Genomic DNA, 13488 nt, shown 5'->3' on the forward strand with positions numbered 1-13488 from the left:
TTATATGGCACGAGCGAAATGCCGCCCGCGCCTCTTCTCCATAACCAATCATTGGATCTGAAATAGGTAGGGGGGGGGGATAAGTATATTGTACTTTGTTTAGATATTTCAGTTAATAGATATTTCGATCAAAGGAAACACATCCTCCGACTCTCTCATACGTACCCGATTGATAATCACCTTGTGTAAATAATAATAATAATAATAATAATAATAATAATATACATGTATAAAGAAGAATATCGTGTCGTACGGATTACAATTTTTCATGTACCTTATTATATTTATGCCGTTGAATAATTATATTCTTATTAGGAAGTACGTCTGTCCCTCGCGAGTTTCGCGCGTACCTACAAAGCTCGCATGATCATATTATATACACACCTTCGAATAATTCCGGGAGCCATACCGCGATTAGTTTAGCTTTGTTGGATATCTAGGACTCCTCGTCACGCGCGTAGAGTACGGAGATTTTGTACACTGCATTTTAACGTTGTATTGTTAAATACCTAAAACGGAGGGATTTATGGAGTCGTAGACGGAGCGACGCACGTTGATTATACCTGCAGATGATCAAGGTGGGTGGTAGTTTCGATTTTTCTCGTATACAATAATCTGACTCGTTTTATGGTACATTGAGAAATATCACACTTTATACGGTAAAATGTGTCGCTAATATTGTATTACCCTACAAATTAGCGTAGGTATAATTAATAGAATGAATCTAACGCTGCACGATTTTATCTGTTATAATATATTAAATGTTTAATCTTATTATGAATTAATATCGTTTGCGTCATCGCTGTGTATAAACAGAGTATCGGGAATCGGAAGTGACGAACCGGAAGTAGATAGTGTCGCTGCTGGGTTGAAGATTTTTCAGATTTATAAATTACGTCTGCACGCGTATCTATTATTAGCGATATTGTAAGCGCGCCGGCGGATCGCGAGTCGCGTCGATTGAACAAACAGCAACAATATCACGATCATCGTCATCCGAAAAAGCCTGCAAGTATAAATTATGTATACACGAATTCGTTTTACCGATGCCGATGGAAAAAACTAAAAACTTATACCGATCATTAATAATTAATACGTTGCTACGCACTTGTGCAAACGGGGTTAAATATTTTAATCGCATTTGTTAAAACCATATCGGCACACCTTTCGTTTGTACATACATACGTGCATATAACTACAAATATGTATCGTACAAGTATAATTATATCGGTAAGATCACCGGGTTGTGTTACGTAAGTAGATAAAATATTTGACAAGCGATTGTTGTATCGCAAAACAATGGTACCTCAAGTAACATACTGGTAAATAAATGACAACAATAATAATGATGAAAAATATGATGAAATTAAATGTAGTCAATATATTTATTTTTATTGTTATTGTTGTTGTTGTTATTAATGTTACCGCCGAACGCGCGTGTCACAATATCGATTCGATAACGATATTATCATATTCTTTATATACGTATATCGCCGTGTACAACGAAATTCGCGGCGCAAATGCGCTGCGCTGATGCTGCTGCTGCTGTCGCCGTGGTTTAAAAAGAATCTCTCGTATGGAGGCAGCGCGCTGGGTATTTCAGTCTTCGTTTAAATGGTGGATATATACATGTATATTCTTACTCACGGTTGCGCTTGCTATTATTAGTTCCTAGTCACCAGAGTAGAGTATAAGCTTCTGTGTATTATACGGTGAAATAACACGCTTCGAAAGTGGTACGCTTCTTGCATAATATAAGTAAATTAAATAATCATCGATAAGCTGCAATTACGTTGAAAAAGGTTGAAAAACTTCTTTGGTGTCTGACACACGCCTGCCTCGACGAAATTTTAAATTTCAAACTATCGTCATTTCACCGCTGAGTTTCCGAGCGTTAACTTCTCCTACGGATAAACTGCTCTCTGCACTTTTAGACCCTGCTTATTTCAACTGTCAGACGTGTACCAGCGACCATCGTTCACTTTTTTTTTTTTTTTCTTAACAATGATTGTTCACCAGTTATCACCGTGAGTTTAAACATATGTCTGTGTAAACTCGGGGTTATGATCGAACGGAATTTTTCGAATTTGAAAAAAGGAATTGGAACAGAAAAAGCGTTGGAACTGTTACCAAGGAAATATATCGGTGTGTGTGACCACGCGGTTCGGGATCTGAGAGAATAATTTGAATATGATAATACGTGTGCGGAAGGATTAGACGTCGCTGTAAAATTGTTCAAGAGACAATGCGCGCCGTGGTATTTGAACTGTTCGAAAAATATGAGCAATGCTAAATCTGAGGCTGTATAAGTTGACGCCTTTATACTTGTGCATGCATGCGTTAGTGACTAACGGCTAATGGCGTTTCGGAGTTATTGGAGGCGAACCGGTCTCGTACTGTACTGTATTTGAATTACAGATAATCGAAGATTTAATTTTTGTTTAGTGACGAGGCTGAAGTTAGTAATGTTAACGTAACGATACATAAGAAACGAAAAAAAAGTAATCATTGTTGAACAATTTTAGATTGACTTTAAAATAGTTGGCTTTTCAGAATGAGTGTATAATATTTTGCTTGTAATAATTGACTAAATTTCGGAAATTTACAAAGGTGCGAATTGGCGATTTTTGATAAACATTCCTCGTTACAGTAAAGTTACTAACTTCATCCTCATGTTTAACGACACCTTTACCTGCACCTATTGTCATTATTCTCGATTTGCCGAATAATTATTGCAGTCTGATAAAATATAATAGGTGTTTCCTTTTTTTCATTTGCTGCTTCATTAGCGACTGCTGCTCAGCTCCAGGGTGCCGGATCCATTGCAATAACAAATCACCAAGCTCTTAGATGTGTTGAATTATTACTAATTGTATGATCCGTGAAAATGTATACGTGTGAAGGATGTAAGAAGCACGCCTCTTTAGTGCTGTAATCATTTTGCCGCTGATAATAAATATTATACACGTATATTTGAGGCATTGTACTAATTCAATCTGAATCACCTAATCTTTGAAGAACGTGAAGTAAACGTAGGTACGATCAAAGTTTTTATAGTTTGAGTGTTTGAGACTTTAATATAATCCTAACATTTTTTTCCAACTCCGTTATAAAATCAGTATAATTTACCTACCACCTCCTCCTTCTCGATATAAAACTTCAACATCTTTTCAGATGAGGGATGCCGTTCTGCAAAAACGGAACAGTAGCATAGCCACCCCGAAGACGAAACCATCGATTCAAATATATCGCCCTCCAGGTTTGTAAACATTTACCTATGTTTTTCTGTAAACATTTTTCCAAGTTATTCAAATATTTTCGGGTGAAAATTCGATTCTCTGTTACGTTAGTTATATTTTCAACTTTACAGTTGCTTCAGAAAATATTTAAATACTATATATATATATATAGTATATATGATGAAGATAACGGTGACTCAGCTGTTAGAACTTGCAACATACGCAGAATTGTCAGTCACGATAATAAAATACAGCTGTTTTTAGCCTGCGAATGGTTGGTAAAGTCGAAAAATTTCTGTTGCCAGGTGTCAGAGCGGACGGAACGACAAGTAACACCATTAATCCACACTTGAATCCTCACGCCAAGGAGTTTACAATGAAGCAAAACGATCACACACATCCTTCCAAGTAAATATACACTAATCCTAGACGCCTTGTTTTCGTGTGTTTGTTCTGCGACTATTGTTATTTGTTTTTTTTTCGAACGACGTTGCCGTTGTTCTTGCATAAATTACGAAACATAGCCTAACATGCACCTAATACCTGTAATCGTCGATATACATATATACAATAATTATTAACGCAAATTAATTAATTGTGAAAAATAAATGAAATAGTGTGACGAATCGTGATGCATATTATAATAAACCGCAATAATTGATCTTTTCCTGTTTTTCTGACCTATCTTACGTGCGCCTACAGTTAAGCCTAATTCGGATAACAACGCTTAATGTGTCCTGCACGTTAATAAAAAATTCACGTATAACTTTCTAATGCTCAAAATGCTGTATTAATAATATCAGTGACAGATGATCGATGTCCTCCACAACCGTCCAAAACAAAAAGATCGTTTACAGGGGTGAAAAATAAACGGTAACAGATGACTCAACAGGTAGTGAAAAATTACGGTACATACACTTATACACGTACCGGAAGAACCAGGCAAACTTGTTTGTCGATATATGATTCGTCGAACAGGTGGGTTACCGCCGATGTCATAATTGCTTCTAACCGCTTGGAATGAATTCGATTCGAACTCGAACACAGTCCCATTGCACTCACACCAAGATGTCCAATATCCAAATCCCGTTTCCTCCGAGACCAAAAGCCGGCATGTCGTGACCTTCCTAATTCATGTATCTACGCTAATCGCAGGCTTGTAAATGATTAAAAAAAGAAGAAGGAAAAGGAAAGAGACGAAACGAGAGTAAACAGACATACCTCGAAGCAGAGGACACGATCGGGATCCTTCTATCTCTCGCTGTATAATTTGTTCGCAGAAGTCACGGCACGAACGCAGAACGACCCCATTCGCTGTACAACCTTCAGCACAGTAAATCGAGCGGGAACATCCACCGGTATCTCTACGCCCATCAGCAACAGCAGCTCCAGCAGCATCAGCACCCTTCATCCTTTCATCCTCATCAGCACCATCAACACCTTCATCACCATCCTCAGGGTGGTTATCACGTCGGGGTGGCAGGAACCATGCTTCGTCAGCCACATGCTCTCAATACCTCTGCCTCCAGTGGTAACATCACGCACGTATGTCAGTCAACGCGAACTTGACTTTCAGTTTCTTTTCATTACCTATCGCGCTTCTTTCTCTCTCGTAAGCCTGTTATTTACCAAGTGAGTAAACCACGGCCACCTTATTTCCGTTTTCAAAAATTTCCTGACCTTTTGAGTTATGGTGAGCCGAGTATTCTTACCACCTATTTTGTATCCGTTGATTGTATATTTAGAGAACTTTGAAAACATATTTCTTTACGGGTTTTTTCCTATTCATGGATGGTTTACTAACAGGTTTTTAATACTCGAGAGTAATTGTTGCGATATAATGTAAGTTGTTATTGTTGGAAACAAATCCATTGAGAAAAATCGTGGGAATTGAAGGAATAATTCATTTACGAGAAAGTTAGTCCTCTACACGTATACATGTTTTGCATAGATTATAAGTTTTTGCAGCTGCTGATTACGAATCTGATATTAGATTTTAAAAGTAAATGATAGTGTATCCAATATGGCAGACGAAAATTTCAAATTCTATCGAATCCGAAGAAAAAACTTGGTCCGGGAGAAATCAGATTTTGAAAAATCAGCATGGCGAATCCAATCAGCGACTCCGAAAACCACTGCATAGAGTTTTTTGACCGGATTCGATCAAATTTCAAATTTTCGATCACCAGATTGGATCCGCCATTTTGAATTTTTGAAATCTGATTTCAGAATCACAATCAACAATCCCAAAATCCATAGAATACTATTTTCTTATAAAAGCTGACTCAGCACAACAATGTGCAACTCAAAGGGTTAAAGTGTGAATCTTTGCCTTTTGGAAAAGTCTGCAGGATTTAAACGACGATATTTTTATTATTCTGCATGAGACGCGGTGGGTGCAAAAAGAGGCACCGTGAAACGGAGCTTTCCTCTTTACCGATCAGAAAAAAAGCTAAGCCAAGTTTTTTCGAGACGCTGTGATTATCGGTTGTTTTTTCCGCCCTCGCAGAGTTCGAGTCGGGTGCACTTCAGCATGGACCAGACAGATTCGAAAAACACGAGTTCCGGCAGGCCGGGAAAGCTGGTAAAGTCCTCGTCCTTCGTATCGACGTACGGCTTGAAGCGTTCGAAAAGTTTGAACTCTGCTGACGCCTTGGCGGCGAAAGCTTTGACGATCTCAGACGCCTCGGAACTCGGCCGATTTCCTATCGGTGTTCAGGACAACCTTGTCAAAGCGATTGACGGTCAGTGATCTTCACGCTCTGTGGCGTCTTATGGTTTGGATAAGAATTTCCTTATTTCCCACCACTCGACGCACTCGTGCGGAGTAAAACTCATTTCATCGCTGCACGCAACGTTCGGATTCTATGACTCATGCGAAAAAACGGGCGTTCAACTGCACCGCGCGGTTAATTTTACGGTCACAGTGTACCAGGAATGTCTTCATTGTTATCACGGACGTGATCAATTCGCTATTGTTCGCGGTAGGGTTGAAGTTCCGAATTTGAAAAGTTCCGAAAGCGCTTGATTGCAATTTCTTAGTGGCTAAACTTGAAAGTAAAGAAATCAAACTTTTGCGAAACATCAAAGTTTCAAATGATCTAAAAATCTTCTATCATTTGAAATTTCGATGTTTCAGTTTTTTAAATTCAGTTTCGCACTTTCGAAACTTTGAGCGTTCGGTTTTGGACCATCCGAGACTTTGATGTCTCGTCAAAATTTGATTAAGTATCGCCACAAAATAGAAAGTCGAAATTTTTCGCTTTCGAAACCTGTCAAAATTTAGAATTTCAACCCCGCCTCTTTTGTTCAACTGCAGTTTCCTCCCTTCACCGTAGAAATGAAGCAAAAATCATCCTCATATCGCTTGTACAAGATCCATAAGCCACTTCCCGAACTTGAAGACGGATGTCATTTATGCTAACGTCGTAAAATCCTTCTTGCAGATCCCAATCTCCTGAACTCTCGGGCTCTCATGGAACTGGTACGACACATTCTGGATAGAGTTGTTGAAAATCGTCGGTACGCGGAGCCGGCAGCAAAGCTTTGCATCACGATAATCGAGGTACGTAGAAATAAATTGTCCGTACATTATGTACGTGACGTGTCGGTTGTTCGCTTGCACTATTTTCTTTTTTTCTTTTCTTCTTTTTCTGTTTCTCTCATATACAAGACCTTCGCAAGGTTTGATGTGCGTGATACGGTTGATGCATCAGCAAACGGTGCATAATCGCCGCAATAATACTAATGACAGCTTTTATCGTTCCAGAAAGAAGTGAAAGAAACGTTCTTGGAGTCCCTCCTTAACACGTGTCAGCAATTGTATCAAGAACGTGGTAAGGTCCTCCAGGAGGTCTCGGCCTTTCATCATCACTCGGCCTTCATGACGTTTCTCAACGAAATGTACTGCCAGGTGAGCGAATTCGTTCCAACATCAACCACTTCATCAAATTACCGTCCAATCGAATCTTTCGCCATTTAAGGATGAATGGGTCTTGTACCGTCTGGATAAAAAACCATTAACAAACACAGATATGTTTAAAATTTATCTAACAATGTTTACATTTGCCTAAATGACGGTGATCACGAATATGGTAACTGTGTGATAGTTTTGAATCTTGACAAATTCAAATAAGACAATTAGCCAACGTATCAACAAATTGAGAAAAGTTTAGGCAGTTTGAATGTAATCTTATTAGATTTCGATACCTTTTTTTTGTTCAGGTTACCAGAAATCGCATGAAAGTAGTTACTTATCTCCAGAGTGTAGTGTAAAAATAGATGTACGACAGTTATTTGTTAACAATTATATTTCTACACGTTATAACTAGACTATCATGTGAGATTCGTCGAAGTTTGTACAAAAAAGTTTTGGCAATCTGGTCACAGAGTCGAAAAATATTAGAATCGGATGAAAAACACAAGATTTTAAGCATATCAAAATACAATACAATTATAAAACCTTTTTTCAAAATTTTCAATGTCTTAGCTTGTTCTAATAGATGACTTGCTAACAATTATTTGTGTCGCATCCGTAAGGATGTTCTTTCATTCGAGTTCACAATCATTGGATAAAATTACGCTTACCGCTAGTAATTTTTCAAACGGTTTACTAATCTTTTATCAATTTTTGATGCTTGCTTACTTGCCTCGTCGTTTCAGCTTAAACGCAGGCAGCTCCAGCTGAAGACACAGCAGGAAGGCGTTCCTCCTGGACGGGTCCTTCTCACTCTGCTGTGGAAGTGTTGCCAAGACTGTCTCCAGCCGCCAATAGTCAATTCCCTGGCTGAGGTATAAATTCATCGTCTGCAATTCTGATTTAACATTTCATTGAAAAGATCTGATAAGTAAATTGTACCGAATGTTTACGATAATTTAACAACCGGTTATTTAACCCACGAAACATCGATTAATCCTGATAGGTGACAGTTACGTGGAATCGCATAACTTTCACGAGGGTGAAATTCACCCCTGGTTCAACAATGAATTTGAAAAATTAAAAAAAAAAAAGCAGTATCTAGGTATTTTTTTAAGGATCGTAAGAAAAACTCTCTCAGTTTTCCTAACCAGAATTTGTTCTTTAAATATTGTAAAACATCGGAAAAGTTAAGGTTAACGTGTGTAATGTTTGGGGGTGAAATTTACCCAACGTGACATAGTATATAGAGTTAATTCGAAAGGTCGACTGCATTATAAGGTTTCTACTCTCACAAAAGCTGGTCACGGTGTCTGTAACCTTTCTTTATGTTTCTCTTTTAAAAAAACAATACATAATATATTTCAAGGTGACCTCACACCGGATTCGCGCTAGTCAAATATCGCATAGACTTATAATAAACACACGTCTCTCAGAGCATGAAATGATGGATCGTTTCTAGCTGGATCTTTTCATCGGTTGTGTAATTCATTATGCGGATGATCATTTTGTGTATTATATGTACATGTATAAATTGTACAGTCGAGTTTTAAATGCAATACGATCGGGCTCGTAGAAACTAGTCTCGCCGACGGTGTTTGGCATTTGTCAGTGATTTTTTTCTCATTATAGTGAAATAATTAATAGTGTCATTAATATCGTTGACTTACGTCTGTACAAAAGCATCCCACCGCAGCGTTCTTCTAGACTGTTACATAACCGATTTTTTTTTTTTGAGAATAGCGCAATAAGATGTTTGAAACAACAATACCATTATTTTAATAATATGCAAACGTTGTTTTGCGCAAAAATTTATACAGTTTTTTGACTACCATGACCGTTGGTGTTTCATGTTTCTTCTGCTTTCTTTCCCTCAGACCGACTGCCTCTTCTTTATCCTGACTTGTATCGGTAAGGATTTGGACACGGAACTTCCAGCCCAGTTGCAGCAGCTCCTTGGAAGTGTTCGGGACGCTTTTCTCGCCGAACAAACGGTTTTGCCTGCTGTGAGAAGAACGCTGCTTCAGCTGATAGAACTTCACGCAGCTCAGTGGCAGCTTCCGGCTCCAGCAGTTGTCTACTATTATCCTGGTCCTTCGAAATAGCATCGATAGATCGACGATCCTCACGTCTAGCCATGCTAAGACTTTCCCTCCGGGCAGCTTCCTTTTTTTCTCTACACTTCTATGCATCGACGATAAACGAATATTATACACGAATGAAAATAATCGAAAAGAAAACAGAACGAATAACAATTTGACGCGATACGAGCTGGATCACGCGGACGATTGTTATACTATACATTAGATTGTATAAAAAAAATCGAATTTTTTTTTTTTTTTTTCAAAATTCAAGTCCAAAATATTGTTAGAAATGACGGAAAAAGGACCTTGAATAACTTTTGAAAGAGATAGACTTATCATGAGATGGTAAGAGACCTTTTTTGTAGAGCGTTCAATTTCTTACTCAAATGCGTTCTGGTCTTATCGGTACGCTAATGCGTTGACGAATTATAAAATTTTAAACTTTAAAAACAAATTTCCCCATCTTATTTAAATGGGAAATAGGAAATCGCGATTATGCACCTCTAAATATTGATATTAGGAGCTGAAACTTGGACAGCATCTTTTTTTCGTCATTTTGAACAATATTTTCGAGTTGTATTTTTTGAAACAGTCTACTATACATAGCCACAAAGCTATGTATATTAGTATATATATATATACTAAACTCTTAATTGTAATTTCAAGACTGTTTGTACGGTCTTTTTGTCTGTCATTATATTTATTCAAGAGATTTTCGAGAAAAATAAAACGAGGAAAAGAAATTTGCAAAAAATAAACACAGATTTATATTCCTGTAAAAATACAACCTTGGATAATTATTTTTCGCTAGTAGGTATCTACGTACGTATTAATATTGCGAAGTATTGTTAACATTGATAATTTACTAGATATATATAATAACGGCAAATCGAGCTGCAACTTAATCCTTGAAGTTAACTCGTTGCTTGCTTTAAGCAATGCCCAGCACACCGTAGTTCCGTATTTGTGTAACTTACATACATAGATACGTACACAAGGATATTGCGAATACATTTAAAACAGTGATGCAAAAGGTATGAAATGTGCAGAATATGCCAATTACATCCAGCTTTGTGCTGTTAACTCGCAGCGGCATTAAGTATCTGGTGAAACGCGAGGATCATCGCACTCATGTGACGACTAATATTCATTCATTATCTCGTTCTGAGTCAGCGTTTTCCGGTAGCTTAGTTCGCCGATACCTCGTTCTCAATAATTCGATTCCCGCGTGAAAAAGTTGCGGACAAAGAATTCTCGCTTCATTTTATGATGTAAGCAGAAAGAAAATAAGAAACTGTAACAGACACTGATTTAGTTAAATAATATTACAGGTAAAGGTTTTCTTATATCCTGCATGATCTCTGACAATCGGTGAAAGTTTCTAGTATAACATGTATGATATGACGATTAGAGACAATTTCTTAAACGAAACAGTACCGAGCTACGTGCGAAATTAAACGTCTATGAGACGATGAGAAGAACCGGGTAACTTTCTTCAGGTGTGGTAAAGGTTCTTGTCCATTATAATCACGTATTGTAATGCCAACGTGTTGTACGGACAGTGGCGCGCACACGAAACGCACATATTTACACAGCGTGGAAGAGCGCACACAGTGTTTTAGAAAAAGACGCACACGGACAAATTTCTTTCGAAAGTATGAACGATGGAAGTGTCGTCAAAATTAATTAATACGTATATCGGTAACAGGTCCTGGCGTTCAGACGACCTTGGGGGGAAAAAAAACTTTCATTGCTACGCACGCGGCAGGTAAAAAGAAGCGGATGCATGCTGCAGCAGCATCTACATTCCGGAGTCTCTGCGTTTTAATTTACCCCACTTTAAGGGGGGGGATACAGCTTGGGTGGTCTAAAATCATATCGATTTTTAGGAGTTTTTTTTTTTTCTTCTAAGTCAATGAAAACACTTGGAGCAATTTGAGTTTGAAGGCTTTGTTATTTATAGTTTCAAGAACATCTTAGAATTATTTTATTGAAGTTAAGAACAAAATGGCGGCATTGAGGTGAAAACATCTTTTCTGGTTAGAGTTCGTAAATTAATGTTGAAAAAAAAATTTCAGTTTTCTATCAAAAAATTGTTACAAAATTTATATAAAAAATTGTTGGGATTGAAATTCAAAAATTTAGCCAGGAGCTTGAATTGATAAGTTTCAAGTCGATCGGAAAAAAATTGACTGAGGAAACTGCGCTACCGGATTGAAAACGTGGTCGTTCGTTACTTATATACGCCATGCCGCCATTTTGTTATTAATTTCATTGAAAAAATTCCAAAATCATATTGCAACTATTAATAATAAAGCCCTCAAACTCAAATTGCTCTAAATGTTTTCATTTTCTTTAAAAAAAAAATCCTAAAAATAGGTATGATTTTAGACCGTCCAAAGAGCCCCCCCCCCCCCCCCCCCCTAAACTACACAACTCTTCGATTTGATCAGATTGATAAATCTTGTCCGAACAATTCGGCGTTGCAATTTTTGCATCGACACAATTAGGCAAGCGAATTTATTCTCGGATATGAAAACGTTGACCCATATAAAATGACAGCGCGCAGTATAGGTATATGTATATGTATGAAAAAATCGGTGGATAGATTGAGACATTGAGATTACGAATTTTGCCTGTCGACATTGTTCGCCTGCACTGGACGAAAATCTTTACATTAGCATCAGCCTTTGTTGCTGGGGCAGATAACGCAAACCACCTCAGGGACTACTTGGTAATATTTTTTTCTTCTTTTTCTTTCTTTTTTTTTTTTTTTACTGTTGTATTTTTCAACCGTGATCCGCAGGAGAGAACAAGGTGAACCGATCGTGCGGTACGACCGATGTACTTATCTGGGCCGAATTTCTTATACGTGTAATATAAACATTAAACCTTGCTCTGTTTTTGAAAGGTTGAGAGTAGAATATACAGTTTGAAAAGAAAATGATGACGATCATTAGGTGAGTGAGGAAAAAAACCAACATAGACATTTTCAAACTAGGGCAACTCGACGATACTTGTACGCTTTATGTACTGCCTGCAGTATCTTGCTGCACCGTCGGATACCTCAGAAGTAATACCAATTTAATTACCGTACATATGTACTGCATAAAAGCAAAGGCCATCGACTGTTTTTTCATCCCGATCATTCGGGTGTACGATACAATTAGAATCGCATGTGTTGCATGAAAAGTGGGAAGGCTGAAACAAAAGAAAAACATTAAAAAAAAAAAACGCGGTATAAAAGTGAAAATGATGAGAATGGTAAAATAAATAAACCAAGGGGAAAAGTGTTGTGATAATAGTTACACGTATACGTATATCTGTATAGGTATAATTTGCGCAACTTGTCCTGCATTATTGATCGCATGAGCATAATTGTTGGCAAATAACGAAAGAGACACGGGTTTCTTGTAATAACGAACAGACCGACCGGTTCCCATTAGACATATTGTCTCCCGCCATAGAGATAGATAAATAGATAGATAGAGAGAGAGTGAGAGAGAGAGAGAAAGAGAGAAGACCTCAAGTGGCATTACATAGCCGTGGAAGAGGCGAAGCTGAGGCCGTTGCGCAACCGTCTAAGGCCACGTTGAACAGGAATTTTGGGGGTCGCTCATCTCCGATCTCGAATCAGTGTTTGAATCGGCTGTGGGAATTTGTTTAACCCTTTCAGTCGCGCGTTTTTCAACTCAGTATTCTGCCTTGAATACTGTTACTCGGGGGTTTTGGAGGTTAGTTTCTAAATCCAAGATGGCGGATCCAATATGGCGGATGTGGAATCGAAAAAACTATCAAAATTCGATGATTCTGGACGAGACTTGTTACTCGGGGGTTTTTGGGGTCGATTTCTAAATCCAAGATGGCGGATCCAATATGGCGGATGTGAAGTCGAAAAAGCTACAGTGAAACTTCCCAATAGCGAATATCTTCGAGATTAAAAATAGTGTCCGTTATTAAGGATTGTCCGCTATTAGGAACAATATTAACGTGTAAATTGTGCTTCTGGAGATTTTAAGACTGTTCGTTGTATAAAGAGGAATCCGTTATTGGGAGGTGTTCGTTAAGAGAAGTTTCAGTGTATCAAAATTCGATGATTCTGGTCCAGATTTGCTACTCGACAGTTTTCGGGGTTAACTTCTAAATCAAAGATGGCCGATCCAATATGGCGGATCAAAATTCGATGACGTTGGCCAATAATCAGATTTCTCCATATTTTAACAGTCGTACGAAGAAACGAAGATCATTT

The 13488-nt window shown here is 38.0% G+C and overlaps 1 protein-coding gene across 8 annotated transcripts; it reads left to right on the forward strand.

Annotated features, from left to right (window-relative positions):
* The first annotated feature begins 170 nt into the window (after positions 1-170).
* LOC124210939 (CBP80/20-dependent translation initiation factor) lies at positions 171-9997 on the forward strand. 8 transcript variants are annotated; one of them, XM_069133352.1, is made up of 10 exons: positions 171-185; positions 2790-3036; positions 3175-3259; positions 3545-3647; positions 4520-4784; positions 5749-5983; positions 6686-6804; positions 7009-7152; positions 7902-8030; positions 9033-9997. In XM_069133352.1, exons 3-10 carry the CDS (start codon positions 3175-3177, stop codon positions 9258-9260), a joined length of 1308 nt encoding a protein of 435 aa, XP_068989453.1. In that variant the 5' UTR covers positions 171-185; positions 2790-3036; the 3' UTR covers positions 9261-9997. The 8 variants fall into 8 exon arrangements, with proteins under 8 accessions (XP_068989453.1, XP_046465365.1, XP_046465360.1 ...); XM_046609409.2 differs by lacking the exon at positions 171-185 and adding an exon at positions 222-578; XM_069133351.1 differs by lacking the exon at positions 171-185 and adding an exon at positions 942-1008.
* Positions 9998-13488: the final 3491 nt, after the last annotated feature.

This window comes from Neodiprion pinetum, chromosome 2, assembly GCF_021155775.2.
Source record: "Neodiprion pinetum isolate iyNeoPine1 chromosome 2, iyNeoPine1.2, whole genome shotgun sequence".
Lineage (NCBI taxonomy): Eukaryota > Metazoa > Arthropoda > Insecta > Hymenoptera > Diprionidae > Neodiprion > Neodiprion pinetum.